Source organism: Culex quinquefasciatus, chromosome 1 (assembly GCF_015732765.1).
Source record: "Culex quinquefasciatus strain JHB chromosome 1, VPISU_Cqui_1.0_pri_paternal, whole genome shotgun sequence".
NCBI lineage: Eukaryota > Metazoa > Arthropoda > Insecta > Diptera > Culicidae > Culex > Culex quinquefasciatus.
Genome location: NC_051861.1, coordinates 120431753 through 120446738, shown reverse-complemented (window position 1 = coordinate 120446738; position 14986 = coordinate 120431753). Strand labels below are relative to the sequence as shown.

At 38.0% G+C, this 14986-nt stretch overlaps 1 protein-coding gene across 1 annotated transcript in view; it reads right to left on the bottom strand.

Annotated features, from left to right (window-relative positions):
• LOC6051449 (low-density lipoprotein receptor-related protein 2) overlaps positions 1–12200 on the bottom strand; it is a 46157-nt gene extending 33957 nt beyond the window's left edge. The window contains 2 exon segments of the mRNA XM_038266523.1: positions 4580–4720; positions 12128–12200. Coding sequence (XP_038122451.1) covers positions 4580–4720; positions 12128–12200 — 214 coding nt within the window.
• Positions 12201–14986: the final 2786 nt, after the last annotated feature.

Genomic DNA, 14986 nt, shown 5'->3' with positions numbered 1-14986 from the left:
GTGCGTATAGCATCAGTGGATATGGTAGACTACTATATGAATGTGTTGGGATGTTCATGGTCATCCAAGGACTCCCTGGAGTTAAGATCTACGAGTCTACCACCGTAACAAGCAATAGGTCGTCTTATTTTGACCCCGGATCTTGTGCGTATAGCATCAGTGGATATGGTAGACTACTGTATGAATGTGTTGGGATGTCCATGGTCATCCGAGGACTCCCTGGTGTTAAGATCTACGAGTCTACCGCCGCAACAAGCAAGAGGTCGTCGGATTTTGACCCGGATCATGTGCGTATAGCATCAGTGGATATGGTAGACTACTATATGAATGTGTTGGGATGTTCATGGTCATCCAAGGACTCCCTGGAGTTAAGATCTACGAGTCTACCGCCGTAACAAGCAAGAGGTCGTCGGATTTTGACCCCGGATCATGTGCGTAGCATCAGTGGATATGGTAGACTACTATATGAATGTGTTGGGATGTTCATGGTCATCCAAGGACTCCCTGGAGTTAAGATCTACGAGTCTACCGTCGTAACAAGCAAGAGGTCGTCGGATTTTGACCCGGATCATGTGCGTATAGCATCAGTGGATATGGTAGACTACTATATGAATGTGTTGGGATGTTCATGGTCATCCAAGGACTCCCTGGTTAAGATCTACGAGTCTACCACCGTAACAAGCAATAGGTCGTCTTATTTGACCCCGAATCTTGTGCGTATAGCATCAGTGGATATGGTAGACTACTGTGAATGTATTGGGATGTCCATGGTCATCCGAGGACTCCCTGGTGTTAAGATCTACGAGTCTACCGCCGCAACAAGCAAGAGGTCGTCGGATTTGACCCCGATCATGTGCGTATAGCATCAGTGGATATGGTAGACTACTATATGAATGTGTTGGGATGTTCATGGTCATCCAAGACTCCTGGAGTTAAGATCTACGAGTCTACCGCCGTAACAAGCAAGAGGTCGTCGGATTTTGACCCCGGATCATGTGCGTATAGCATCAGTGGATATGGTAGACTACTGTATGAATGTGTTGGGATGTTCATGGTCATCCGAGGACTCCCTGGAGTTAAGATCTACGAGTCTACCGCCGTAACAAGCAAGAGTCGTCGGATTTTGACCCCGGATCATGTGCGTATAGCATCAGTGGATATGGTAGACTACTGTATGAATGTGTTGGGATGTTCATGGTCATCCAAGGACTCCCTGGAGTTAAGATCTACGAGTCTACCGCCGTAACAGCAAGAGGTCGTCGGATTTTGACCCCGGATCATGTGCGTATAGCATCAGTGGATATGGTAGACTACTATATGAATGTGTTGGGATGTTCATGGTCATCCAAGGACTCCCTGGAGTTAAGATCTACGAGTCTACCGCCGTAACAAGCAAGAGGTCGTCTTATTATGACCCCGGATCTTGTGTGTATAGCATCAGTGCATATGGTAGACTACTGTATGAATGTGTTGGGTTGTTCATGGTCATCCAGGACTCCTGGAGTTAAGATCTACGAGTCTACCGCCGTAACAAGCAAGAGGTCGTCGGATTTGACCCCGGATCATGTGCGTATAGCATCAGTGCATATGGTAGACTACTATATGAATGTGTTAGGATGTCCATGGTTATCCGAGGACTCCCTGAGTTAAGATCTACGAGTCTACCGCCGTATCAAGCAAGAGGTCGTCTTATTTTGACCCCGGATCTTGTGCGTATATCCTTGCTTACCACTTAAGCCAAACGGCGACCTATTGTTTGTTACGGCGGTAGACTCGTAGACTCATGGGAGTCCTTGGATGACCATGAACATCCCAACACATTCATATAGTAGTCTACCATATGCACTGATGCTATACGCATAAGATCCGGGGTCAAAATCCGACGACCTCTTGCTTGTTACGGCGGTAGACTCGTAGATCTTAACTCCAGGGAGTCCTTGGATGACCATGAACATCCCAACACATTCATATAGTAGTCTACCATATCCACTGATGCTATACGCACATGATCCGGGGTCAAAATCCGACGACCTCTTGCTTGTTACGGCGGTAGACTCGTAGATCTTAACTCCAGGGAGTCCTCGGATGACCATGAACATCCCAACACATTCATACAGTAGTCTACCATATCCACTGATGCTATACGCACATGATCCGGGGTCAAAATCCGACGACCTCTTGCTTGTTACGGCGGTAGACTCGTAGATCTTAACTCCAGGGAGTCCTCGGATGACCATGAACATCCCAACACATTCATACAGTAGTCTACCATATCCACTGATGCTATACGCACATGATCCGGGGTCAAAATCCGACGACCTCTTGCTTGTTACGGCGGTAGACTCGTAGATCTTAACTCCAGGGAGTCCTTGGATGACCATGAACATCCCAACACATTCATATAGTAGTCTACCATATCCACTGATGCTATACGCACATGATCCGGGGTCAAAATCCGACGACCTCTTGCTTGTTACGGCGGTAGACTCGTAGATCTTAACTCCAGGGAGTCCTTGGATGACCATGAACATCCCAACACATTCATACAGTAGTCTACCATATGCACTGATGCTATACACACAAGATCCGGGGTCAAAATAAGACGACCTCTTGCTTGCTACGGCGGTAGACTCGTAGATCTTAACACCAGGGAGTCCTCGGATGACCATGGACATCCCAACACATTCATACAGTAGTCTACCATATCCACTGATGCTATACGCACATGATCCGGGGTCAAAATCCGACGACCTCTTGCTTGTTACGGCGGTAGACTCGTAGATCTTAACTCCAGGGAGTCCTTGGATGACCATGAACAACCCAACACATTCATACAGTAGTCTACCATATCCACTGATGCTATACGCACATGATCCGGGGTCAAAATCCGACGACCTCTTGCTTGTTACGGCGGTAGACTCGTAGATCTTAACTCCAGGGAGTCCTTGGATGACCATGAACATCCAAACACATTCATATAGTAGTCTACCATATCCACTGATGATATACGCACATGATCCGGGGTCAAAATCCGACGACCTCTTGCTTGTTACGGCGGTAGACTCGTAGATCTTAACTCCAGGGAGTCCTTGGATGACCATGAACATCCCAACACATTCATACAGTAGTCTACCATATGCACTGATGCTATACACACAAGATCCGGGGTCAAAATAAGACGACCACTTGCTTGCTACGGCGGTAGACTCGTAGATCTTAACACCAGGAGTCCTCGGATGACCATGGACATCCCAACACATTCATACAGTAGTCTACCATATCCACTGATGCTATACGCACAAGATCCGGGGTCAAAATAAGACGACCTATTGCTTGTTACGGCGGTAGACTCGTAGATCTTAACTCCAGGGAGTCCTTGGATGACCATGGACATCCCAACACATTCATATAGTAGTCTACCATATCCACTGATGCTATACGCACAAGATCCGGGGTCAAAATCCGACGACCTCTTGCTTGTTACGGCGGTAGACTCGTAGATCTTAACTCCAGGGAGTCCTTGGATGACCATGAACATCCCAACACATTCATATAGTAGTCTACCGTATCCACTGATGATATACGCACATGATCCGGGGTCAAAATCCGACGACCTCTTGCTTGTTACGGCGGTAGACTCGTAGATCTTAACTCCAGGGAGTCCTTGGATGACCATGAACATCCCAACACATTCATACAGTAGTCTACCATATCCACTGATGCTATACGCACATGATCCGGGGTCAAAATCCGACAACCTCTTGCTTGTTACGGCGGTAGACTCGTAGATCTTAACTCCAGGGAGTCCTTGGATGACCATGAACATCCCAACACATTCATATAGTAGTCTACCATATCCATTGATGCTATACGCACATGATCCGGGGTCAAAATCTCACGACCTTTTGCTTGTTACGGCGGTAGACTCGTAGATCTTAACTCCAGGGAGTCCTTGGATGACCTTTAAGACCTTTAAGATACATAAAATTTTAGTAAACAAATAAATCAAAAATATGTTTTTAAATAAATTAATTTTAAACTTTTAATATTTATTTTTATAATCGTACAAAAATGCTAGCTGTGGACCCCTTGACAACTTTTTATACATTTGTATTGGTTGTTTCCGTTGTGCTTAAAGGAAATGGCTATGCACCAGGCGCTTCCATATTCTTGTAGATGGCTCATATAATTGGGAGGAGACGCATGGTTTTTTTTAAATTGTTCGATTTTTTATGTTAAAAAATTTACCAGATTTGCATCAGTCCGCGTGGACATAAAATCAAATTCTGTCGAATGCATCGGATTCGGGGATGCCTTTTCTCTCAGGAACGGATGAGATATCGTCAATCCCTTGACACAAGTTTTGTTTTGTCGAGTAGTGTTATCGAACACCTTTCATTTTTCCGCACATTCTGTCTAACTCACGTGCCAAGGCCCAATTACCGATCAATTACCACGCGTGTGTGTTAGGGGGTGTGAATTAACGATTATGCAATTTTTTGGATTGTTTAATACCCTGAAGAAGGTTATAAGGGACGCCGAAACGTCACAATTTAGATTTTGTTTTGCTGGTACTTACGACAATTGTTCAGCTCGTCCTCGCCCTTTTCGCAATCTTTCTGATAATTGCAGATCGACGTCTGAGGGATGCACTTGCCCTCCGAGCATCGAAACGTCCCCGATGGACATGGCACGTCGGATTCATTCCTAAATGTGGAAGCTGTGAAGAAAACGAGGGGGTTTTGTTGAAGAGTTTTATACTTTTAGTGGACTGTTTTTATTTTCCTCAAACCAATCGTAAATAACCGATCGAGTTGTTGCCACGTTTGGAGTCATGCTTTTGATGCAAGATCATTTTTTATATTTTTTTAGCTCAAAATTTAAATTAAAAAAAATTCATTTATGCTAAATTATAAACTTTTTTTCAATGTTGTGTTATTAATGCTTCATTTTTTTATTATAATGGCTGAATAAAATACTTTTCAAATAAATACCGATATCTTCTGGCAGTGTTCCCAGATTTCCAGGTTTGGCAGATATACATCTTGTAAAATGTAATAAGATTAAATTCCAACTGACAAATCCGTCAGGGTTTCCAGAACTCTAAAATAAATTTAAAAATTACACGGTTCTAAAAGTCATTTTCATTAAAGTTGATTACAATCGACCATAAATTGTTAAATAACTCCATCGTGATTTAAAAAAAAAACTCCATGACAAGGTTGCCAGATTTTAAAGTTCATGACTCATACTACTCTCTCGGTACGAGTAAGACGACTTCGGAAGTAATATTTATCAAAATTCTTCCCTCCAACCTTGAAAGGCTATTCATGTTTCATTTAAGTACACATAGCTTTAGACAGGGTTGCCAATTAATCGATATTAAAAAAAAAGTTTTCTAAGTATTTTTTTTAACAATTCTATCTTGAGCAATAGAGCCAGTTGCACTTGAGAATGACATTTCAGAAAGGCGAAAATTATTTATTTTTTTATGTATTTCGTAATTTTATTATTGCTGCATTTCGAAACCGATCGAATGTGGTCAAAGAGTTATAGGATATTTGACGGGGTTTCTGAGAAAAATATACTGAAAAAAAATAAACGCTGTTTTCATTTTCATTTTTAATTTTAAGGTTTTAAAGTCAATTTGTTTAATGGAAATAGGCTAAGCCTGCATTTTTAAAACATTTTTTGTTAAGTGTTCTAATTTAAAACTTCTAAACATATTTATTTTTTTCAAAAACCATTCGCGGGATTTGATTCCACATACAATTTTACATAAAAGTCTTTATATTGACCATTGTCCTAATTCCAACCTTAAAGATACATCGTTTTTTTATATAAAAATTTTGAAAAACAAGAATTTAGCCCAATTTTTGGGTGGTTTTTAGCCATTCCTATGAGTAAAACTTGAATTTTCTGCCTCAAAAATATTGTTACTGGAATGCTTGTCCTATTTCCCATAAGTTTATCTTTCTCAGCCTTCTAAATCAAGCCCAGCTTCTGAAAATAAAAATAAGTTCTAAGCCCTTTCAAACAGTTTTTCTCAATTTTTGAATTTAGAAATAAGTTTATTTTCTTTACACTGAAAATCCGAAACATTGTTTCCTAGATATTGCTTGTTGGAAAATAAAGACTGATTCGATATCACTGAGAAAAACTAATTTTTCACAAAATTAAAATTTTAAAGGCTAAAACTCATCAACCAACTGCCCTATCAAAATAGTAAAAAAAAATGAAAATTTTAGGAAGATTTCTCAGATTTAAAAAGATGATTTTTGAAAGGGTTCTTTTCATTCAAAAAACATTTTTAAATTGCAAAAAAAAATACCTTTTTTTAAATAACTTAAAACTGCATATAACTTGAAAACGCGCCTTATATAAAAAAAGTCAAGTCATTTTCGATTGCAAATTTGATTTTGCGTTCAAAAATAATGTTTCATGTTTGATTCGACAGCATTTAAATTTTTCTCAAAAACAATTTTTTTTTCAAAAAATCATATTTTTGGTACCAGTTTTTGCACCATCCTAAGCTATTTGCGCAAAAAATGTCTTCTAGTGATACCTTATAAAAAACCAAAAATACCTATTTATAGTGATGAAAAGTCAAATAAAAAAACCGGGAGTTTTTTTTCCGTGTTCTTATTTTTCAGAAAAGTCTGAAGCTAACCTACAACTTTGCCGAAGACACAAATTCGATCAGAAAATCCCTTCTTAAGATATAGATTTTCTAATATTAACATGCCAATTTTGTATGACCGTACAGAAAAATATAATGGTAATATTACATCTAGGAATGGTGACAGATTTTGTGTCAAAAAAAGTGTAATTTTACATCAGGTGAAATTTTCATTTTTAATTTTTCCGTTAAATTTCCCAATCTTAAAAAAAATTAGGATAAAGGTTTTTTTTTGTGTAGCCCGCAAAATTTTATGGAGTCCTGTATGGAAGAACTAAGGATGCAACATTCTTCTTTTGATAGATGCATTAAATCAATAAAAAATATACAAAATTACACAGTTAAAAATTTTGTAATTTTGTATGGTTAATTATAACCTCTTCAATGTTGTAATTTTACCTCAATTTAGACTGAAAAGTGGCATTACACCAGAAAAGTGGTAAAATTAAACATTTTCAGAGGTAAAATTACACATTTTTTCTGACATAAAAGCTGTACTCCTTCCCAGATGTAATATTACCATGATTTTTTTACTGTGTAGAAATCTAGAAAAAAATGCGAAAATCTGGGTAATTACTCTTTAACTTGTCCAAAATCGTTTTAGTATAATTTTAAATTATTTTTTAACATTTCTTTCATTTTAAAACGGTTTCTGTGGAATCACAAACCGAAAGACATTTGTTCAATTTTTGAAACGGAAGGTATACTTGAAGGTGAGTCAACAAAAACTAATCAATAAGTTCATGTTAGTACAATCTGTATAACTTTTCCTCAATAGGAAATGCAAAAAAGTGGAAAAGTTCAACCATCCCAACAGGAAAAAAGATATTTTGATGTGATTTATGAATCAAACGTTATCAAAATCCATTGAACAACTTTAACGATCGATTGTCCGAGCCCCTTCTCCAAAAAGCGTAGAGTTCAAGCGATGCTATCGCTTTTGTTCTGTATTCAAATCATTTCTACACCAGAAGAGGAGGGAGTAGGCATGCTAACCTAACACAATCGACAATTCGTTTGGCAGTGCTTTCCAACCTTTTCAAAGCTCACTGATGATCGTCGACTAACTTGATGCCACAGAATAATGGGGATGGGTTTGCCATTTCAAATGAACGCTTTGAATCGCGAAATGTCAGCCGGGTATCATCTGTTACAGCTAGTTTTTAAAAGTTGGGAGAAGCTACCGCTGAAAAAATTGGGTCAGCACAAGGTTTGTCAACGAAACTAATTTGATGGCAAAATTTTCGCAAAGCGAAACGAATTCAAATTCCTGCCCATCACTAAAATAATGCCAACCTTCCCACGAATGGAATCTGGAAGCCTGATTGAGAAAAAAATTCCACACCTCACACACTCGCAGAGTAACTTCGCCAACTTTGAAGCATCTGCCGTAAATAATCGCTTAATTAAATTAACGCTTCTCGCTACTCACTGTTGCGCTGGCAGGCTGGTACTAAAATCGTGATTCGACGTGCAACCACTATCCACGGGGAAAGGGCTGTGTTCGAAGCAATTTGATCGCGCGCGGTCTCACTTAGCGGGGTGAGATCAATCAGTTTTGAGCTGATTTTATGCGATACGAAGGGATTACAAGCACTTTTGGCGAGGGGGTGTTGTTTTGACAGCATTAAGGTGATTACAAAAAAAAAATGAAGAAATGATGAGTGACTCATGATTTTTCTCTTCATTGAACGTGGAACTCAGAGTTCCAAATCCCACTTTTCATACAAATTTTTCAGTTCAACCCATATAATTATTTTTATGGTTGTAGTAGGTACCTGAACTCAAAAAATCGTAAAAAAAGTGGGATTTGGAACTCAAAAAAACATGATTTTTGGTAAGGGTGTAGCAGTTACTGTGAGTGTCTTGGCACTTTTTCATACTTTTGCCTTTTTTGGCAAAAACAAAACAAATTTCAAGCCTGATTTTAAACATTTTGAAACAAAAAAGTGTCGATTCATATCAATCCAAACCTTTAATTTCCATATTATGCTTTGGATTTTTTATCTTCATACATCCTTCAGTTTTTTTCAAACTAAAATTCAAAAAATCTTCGTTTTGTTCTAGAGGATTATGTTAGTCTTTACTGGAAAGCATGAGAAGGCAGTTAGGACATTTTGAAAATCATTATCATTCAAGGTTTACATTGGGTAGACAACATTTTACAAAATACATAGTTTACAACACTTATGCAAATACTCTTAATGTTTTGTGCCAACTCCTTTTTAAAAAGCTCGTATGAATTCTTGAAGAGCGATTCTCTCAATAACTTGCAATTTTTATGATTTTATTTTTTTATTGGTTGAAATTCGGTGAGTACTTTCTCATTCATCAAAAAATTCTCTTTTGCATCATTAGTTCGGCCATACAAATCGACATACAATTTTGACAGTTATCCATTAGGCGCTCCACAAGCTGAATATTGTTCCTTGACCTATTTTAGGACTCTGGGCCAAATATGAGCAAAATCGGTCATCATTTACCCATTGATACTCGGAGGTGAAGTTTGTATGGGAAAAATCGAAAAAATGTATGGGAAACCCAAGTTTCTTACGGTTTGGTCTGCATGGTGCGCTACTTCCATCCAAATATTCTCAAAAGTGAGATTCTTATTGGAAATTTAATGCTCTACAACTTTTTAGAACACACCAAAGCTGTAAAACTCAATCCTGAAAAGTTATTGGCAATTTAAAAAAGTCATTTTTGTATGAAAAAAGTATTTTTCACCAACTTTAGGCTCGGGTATCAATGGGTTAAACTCATCCAATTCCGCTCAAAATTTACACAGATGCTTAAAATAACCCAAAAACCCGTTTTCCGCTTGTGGAGCAGGGGGTCATTTTTTCTGGGCACCCTATTGTCCATACATAAAATTAATAAAAAATATCGGAAAATTGGTTTTTCTGGAAACATTATTTTTCTGATCGATATTATACTTTCAGCATAATTTTAGGTATTGATGAGAAAAATTCTAGAAAAACATTCTAAAAAAAACAATTAGTTTTAATCTTTTCACATGAAAATGGAATTGTGCAAAATTATCAGTTTTTAATGTTTTTGATTTAAACAATTCCATCTTTTGAGTCATTTCACCAGATTGTAGCTTAGTTAAAAAGCAGACAAACGTCAAAAAACCAAAACAAACCGAAACGACCGAGGGGTTAATGGATGCAAAATTCATGTTCAATAAATAAAAAACTTTTTTTCAAAATTTTATTTAATTTCAAGTCACAATATAAAATATAAAAAGTAAGCATTTGAAATAAATTTGAGTAACTTTTATTTTTATATTTCATTTGGAAAATATTATGCATCGGTGGTTCCCTCGTTATTTATCGTTCATCCCAGTTAGCGAGCAGCATTCGGTGACTGGGCTACGTTTTCACTGTATTGCAAAGTATGTTAAGAGCCAAATATTTCAGAAATTGAAGAAAAAGTATTCAAATCTAATTATTTAAAAAACGATTTTTTTCAATGATTTATCAACAATCTGCAAGGCGGTTGCAAATATTTTTCAAAGATCAATGAGAAATATTCAATTCATTCATGTGAAGTTTATCGAATTTAAAATAATCTTTTTATATTTTCCTGAGTTTTTTCCGGTGGAATCAAATTCCGGATATTTACACGATTTTCCCAAAGTGGTCACCCTGCTCAGTTATGCTACTATCTAAAATTTGCAAAATGTCAAAACTTTTAAGTCTTTTGTCGAAATGTGGTCTAAAAAATCGAAATTTAAAATAGCCTTTAAAATGATTAAAAAGAAAATTATTTTTAAATAAACCCATTTTCAATATAAAAATCAATCGTCTAATTTAAAATTAACACATTAGGACATTTTCTGTCTGGTTTCCCCGCAATAAGAATTTGAATGAGCTTTTTGTTTGGAATATTTCAAAAGTACTCAGGATCCAAGTAGGACAACTAGGCATTAAAAGGCAGTTTTAGGCAAGTACAAGTTTGATTTAAAATTCTTTGCTTGTCACATATCTGGTTTATTTTTAATTTTTTAACTAAATTTCGCTTATGAGTCGGAAAAAGATTACATTTTTGATAGATTTTCCAGTATTTTAACCGATCTAAGCATTTTATGATTTTTTTACTCTCATGAGCAAAATTAACCTTGAATTTTGAAAATTTATACTGTGCATTTATTTGGCCCAAATTTCAGAATTCGTTTGAAATTAAAAAAAAAAAGTAATAAAACAACTGAATCATTTCAAATGTCGAAATCCAGGAACTTTTTAATGGTTTTGCCGAAACGCCCGCTTTCCCACGGTTGCAATAGTCAAAAACTGTCCCCGTGATGGTCCATCGTGTTTACTGTCCGATCGAAGGAATCTCTTTCACGTTAATAAAACAATTGATGTGCGGACATGCAGCATGCTAGGTAGGGTAAAAGTATCTAATTTCGATCTACTTTTTATCTACTTTAAATATTTTGAATTATTAAAAAAAATCAAACCAGAATAAGAAAAAAAAATCATAAAGGTGCTTAAAATAGGTACATTTCCCCTATTTGCGCTAGCTGCGATAACTCAACTATGTTCCCATTGTTTTGACGGCATTTTACCCAGCCCGGGAGCATGTTGACAGCTCCCATACAAACTGAGCGTACCCCGTTTTGTGGGCCCAGTGGGCCTAAGATGGCGGCCTTCGATATTATCTAGCAAAATTTTTGAAAATGGCGAATAGTTTAATTAAATATAGTTTTTGCCTTGTTTTGGTATAAAACGACAAAATAAGCATTATGGGATCATTTTTTTCAAAACTTGTTTAGAGATACGCCACGTTCAAATATTAGTCTAGAACTGTTGAAGTGAGCGTGCCACAAAAGCCGTCACGAAAAAAAAGTTTCCTATGCAAATTTTGAGTAGCATATTTGATGGGCGTACTCCGGTGAGGCCCACTTGCCATCTGTCGGTGGATACGCGCAACTCACGAAAACTGTCATGTTAGGGGACGGTTGATTTTACCCCACGTCAGTCAGTCAGTTCGTGGAGCTGCCATTACTCAAAGCGCTGACGATACTGCTGCTGCCGATGATGAAGATCAATCTGGGCCTCGTGCGTCTTTTTTTTATAGCGACACACGCTGAATTACCTGAATGTACTTATGTGCCACTGTGAATACCGGTATTGCACAATACGGTTGGATAATTTGGTTTTTTTTATTTAAAATATAGTAAAAATAAAACATTTTCTAAAATGATCTCTGCGTTTAAAATTTTGAAAAAAAAAATAAAAAGATAAAATTTTAAAAAATAAGGTGGTTGCACCTATTCCACCGCAAGAGTGCAACGACCGCGCGATGCGACCACTTTTCGTTCGATTTAGTTTGGCAATCTACCATCACCTCGACAGCTCTCGACTATCTCAACCATCACTTTTTATGTTGCGCGGCACTCCCTCCTCCCTCAGTGTTTGTTTTTAGACGTTTGGCATTTACGATTCACTATCGCGTATACCATCGAACCTACTCCCCATTCACTCGCGGCGGCGGCGGCGGCGATGATCATCATTTTGATCATTAAGGGTGAGCTTCTGCTCACGGTCTAGCGATCCGAGCGAGCGACGTTTTATGCTTTCGTTTTGGGAACGAGTTTTATGCGCTTTTATGTTTGGTGAGATTTGTTTCAAGTTTGTTTGATACCTGGTTGATTAGGTTGAAATTCAGGTTTTATTAGATGAATGTTTTGAAACACTTGAATCTTATTAGTTGACGATTGTGATCATTTCCGATGGAAATATCATCGTTGATAGCTTTTGTGATATTATTAGGTATTTCACCACGGCAAAAGTAATCAACCTGTCGTCAACCCAGCAATGTCAACATCATTACACATTCCCACCGCCAGAAACCCCCAATCGATATGGTGCAATAAAATCGTTCTCCAGAGGGTTCCACCAGCCATCAGTAGGGGTATCATTAATCTTGATCGCCATTAAATCAGACCTTGCCCATCGTGGTAAACATATCGAAATTGGATCCGGATGTCTCGAGTTGCGGCAATACCTTCAAGGAGTCGAAGGGAAATAGGGCACGTCACTCTGACGGTGGACACTTTGTCCATGATTGCACCGAGTCCGGTGTCATTTGGTCTGGCAATCGAGACGGAGGAATAGGGTGGTCAAATATCGGGTACTTCATGGTGCTATCTTCATTTTGACTCATAACTAGGCTTACATATTTAAGCACGGGAACCTCTCTCCATGAACCCTTGAAGTTTGTGGGAAAAAATCGTAGAATTATACGAAAAAATAGGGGAAAGTTTTTTAACATCCGCTGTAGGATCTGCAGGGAGAACTGCTCAGGACATTTTGACAAAGTTCCCATGGTAAAATCGAGCTCAAATTTTCAATTGAAAGCACCATTAGTTATCCGAGAATTTGGACCACCCTACTGGGGAATCTTCAGCAAAGTGCAGGTTGCATACAATTACTTGTGGGCTAACCCTTTCAAATCCGTTTTTTGCCTTTTTCACTGAAGAAAGACTGTAAAATAACTCGAAAAATAAACTTCTTTATTAGACCTCCTAGACCCACCTTCACGTATACATATTGACTCAGAATTAAATTTTGAGCAAAAGTCGGTTTGTAAGGATTTTCAATGAAAATTGTCACTCGATTATCTCGAGACTAGCATTTCCAATTTTGGCCGGGTTGGTGTCATTCGATTCGTCTTGGGATCCCACAAGTCCCTTTAGAAAATTATGAAGTTTAGTAAAGTACTTCAAAAGTTATGCTAAAAAATGTGTTTGGTAAAAGTGCGAAAGGTTGTAAAAATTGTGCTTATGATGAAAACTTGTCATGTTGTATATTTTTAGAAAGGTATTCTACCTTGTTGGAAAGAATCTACTTTGTTGGAGATCAATTTTGACAAACTCCCGGATTAAATGGAACAAGAATCAGTTAAAGCTGTATTTCCAACTTTTTGAACAATTTGAAAAAAAAATTGAAAATACCTTTTTCTATGAAACTTAGGGTAAATGCATCTGTTTTTGGATTTACCTTGGTAACGATGTGTGTGTATGTGTGTGTGGGCCAATCCATACCCGCTGGCCGGCATGAGAAAGTATAGTTTGTATCAGACTTGGGGTGTGCCTATACAGCTTATCTCAGTCCCGGGTATTAGGTGGTGACAGCCCTCGCATTGCTTCCAATGCCCCATTTCAGAATGGCAGAGATCCTAGCGGCCCAATTTCGAGGTCATTGGGCATTGTCTGGCCCCGCCTAAACATAGAGCAAGAACCAGACGGGTCCTCGACCTATCTTGAAACTTCCAATCCCATCAGGCAAGACAGGGATCAGCGCGTATTTAACAATTGTTAAAAAGTAGGCAAAATGTGAAAATTTCAGTTTGGATAGATCTCACCAAGTTTCTGGTTTCTGGTAGTCCTAAGCACCCGGGAGTTGTCCCCTAATTTTGGTCGTATGCGTCCGGAATTCCAGCTGCGCTCACGAGCCTCTATCGCGAGCAGCTTCCAAGTACTTCTTCTCTATCTGCAACACCTTCTCCAGTAGCAGATGAAATTACTTGAGCGCTGCTTGATGACACTTCCAAAAATAAACCTTTGACCAAGCGGTGTAGAAAATAAAAATCGCGAAAAACTGTCCAAATTCCCAAAACTGCAGGAAATCTTCACTTTCCACATGCAAATCTACACATTGTATAATATTTTCACTACTTTTCACGCGATTTACTATAAAAACAACCGACTGAACAATTAAAATTCCGCGTACCACACACCACCAGGCTCTGCTCTCGATGGCAGCCAACTCCCACTCTGAAAAACATTCTAGACCAAATGACACAAGAATTATCTAGATCGGAAAAGAATCCGGTAGAATACAACTGGTTGAAGTTGTATTTCTCACTTGTTGAACCCTTTGAAAAAAAGTTGGAAATGCCATTTTCAATGTAAGTTAAGGTAAAATGTCTCTTTTTGGATCTACTTTGTTGGAGATGATTTTCAACATAATTTCGGACCAAATGGAAAAATAATCATCCAAATCGGTTGAGTTTACGCCGAGATACAGCCTGTTAAAGCTACATTTCCAACTTTTTGAACCATTCAAAGAATGTTGGAAATATCTTTTCACCTATAATTTCGGGTGGATGCATAAATTTCGGACTTTTCTTGGTAGAGATGATTCTGGACATCTTTCCAGATCAAATGAATCAAGAATCATCCAAATCAGTTGAGAATTCGTCGAGATACAATACTTGAAAAAAAAGTTGGAAATATCTTTTTTAATGTAATTTAGAGTAAATGCTTCTTTTTGGAAATACTTTGTTGGAGATGAT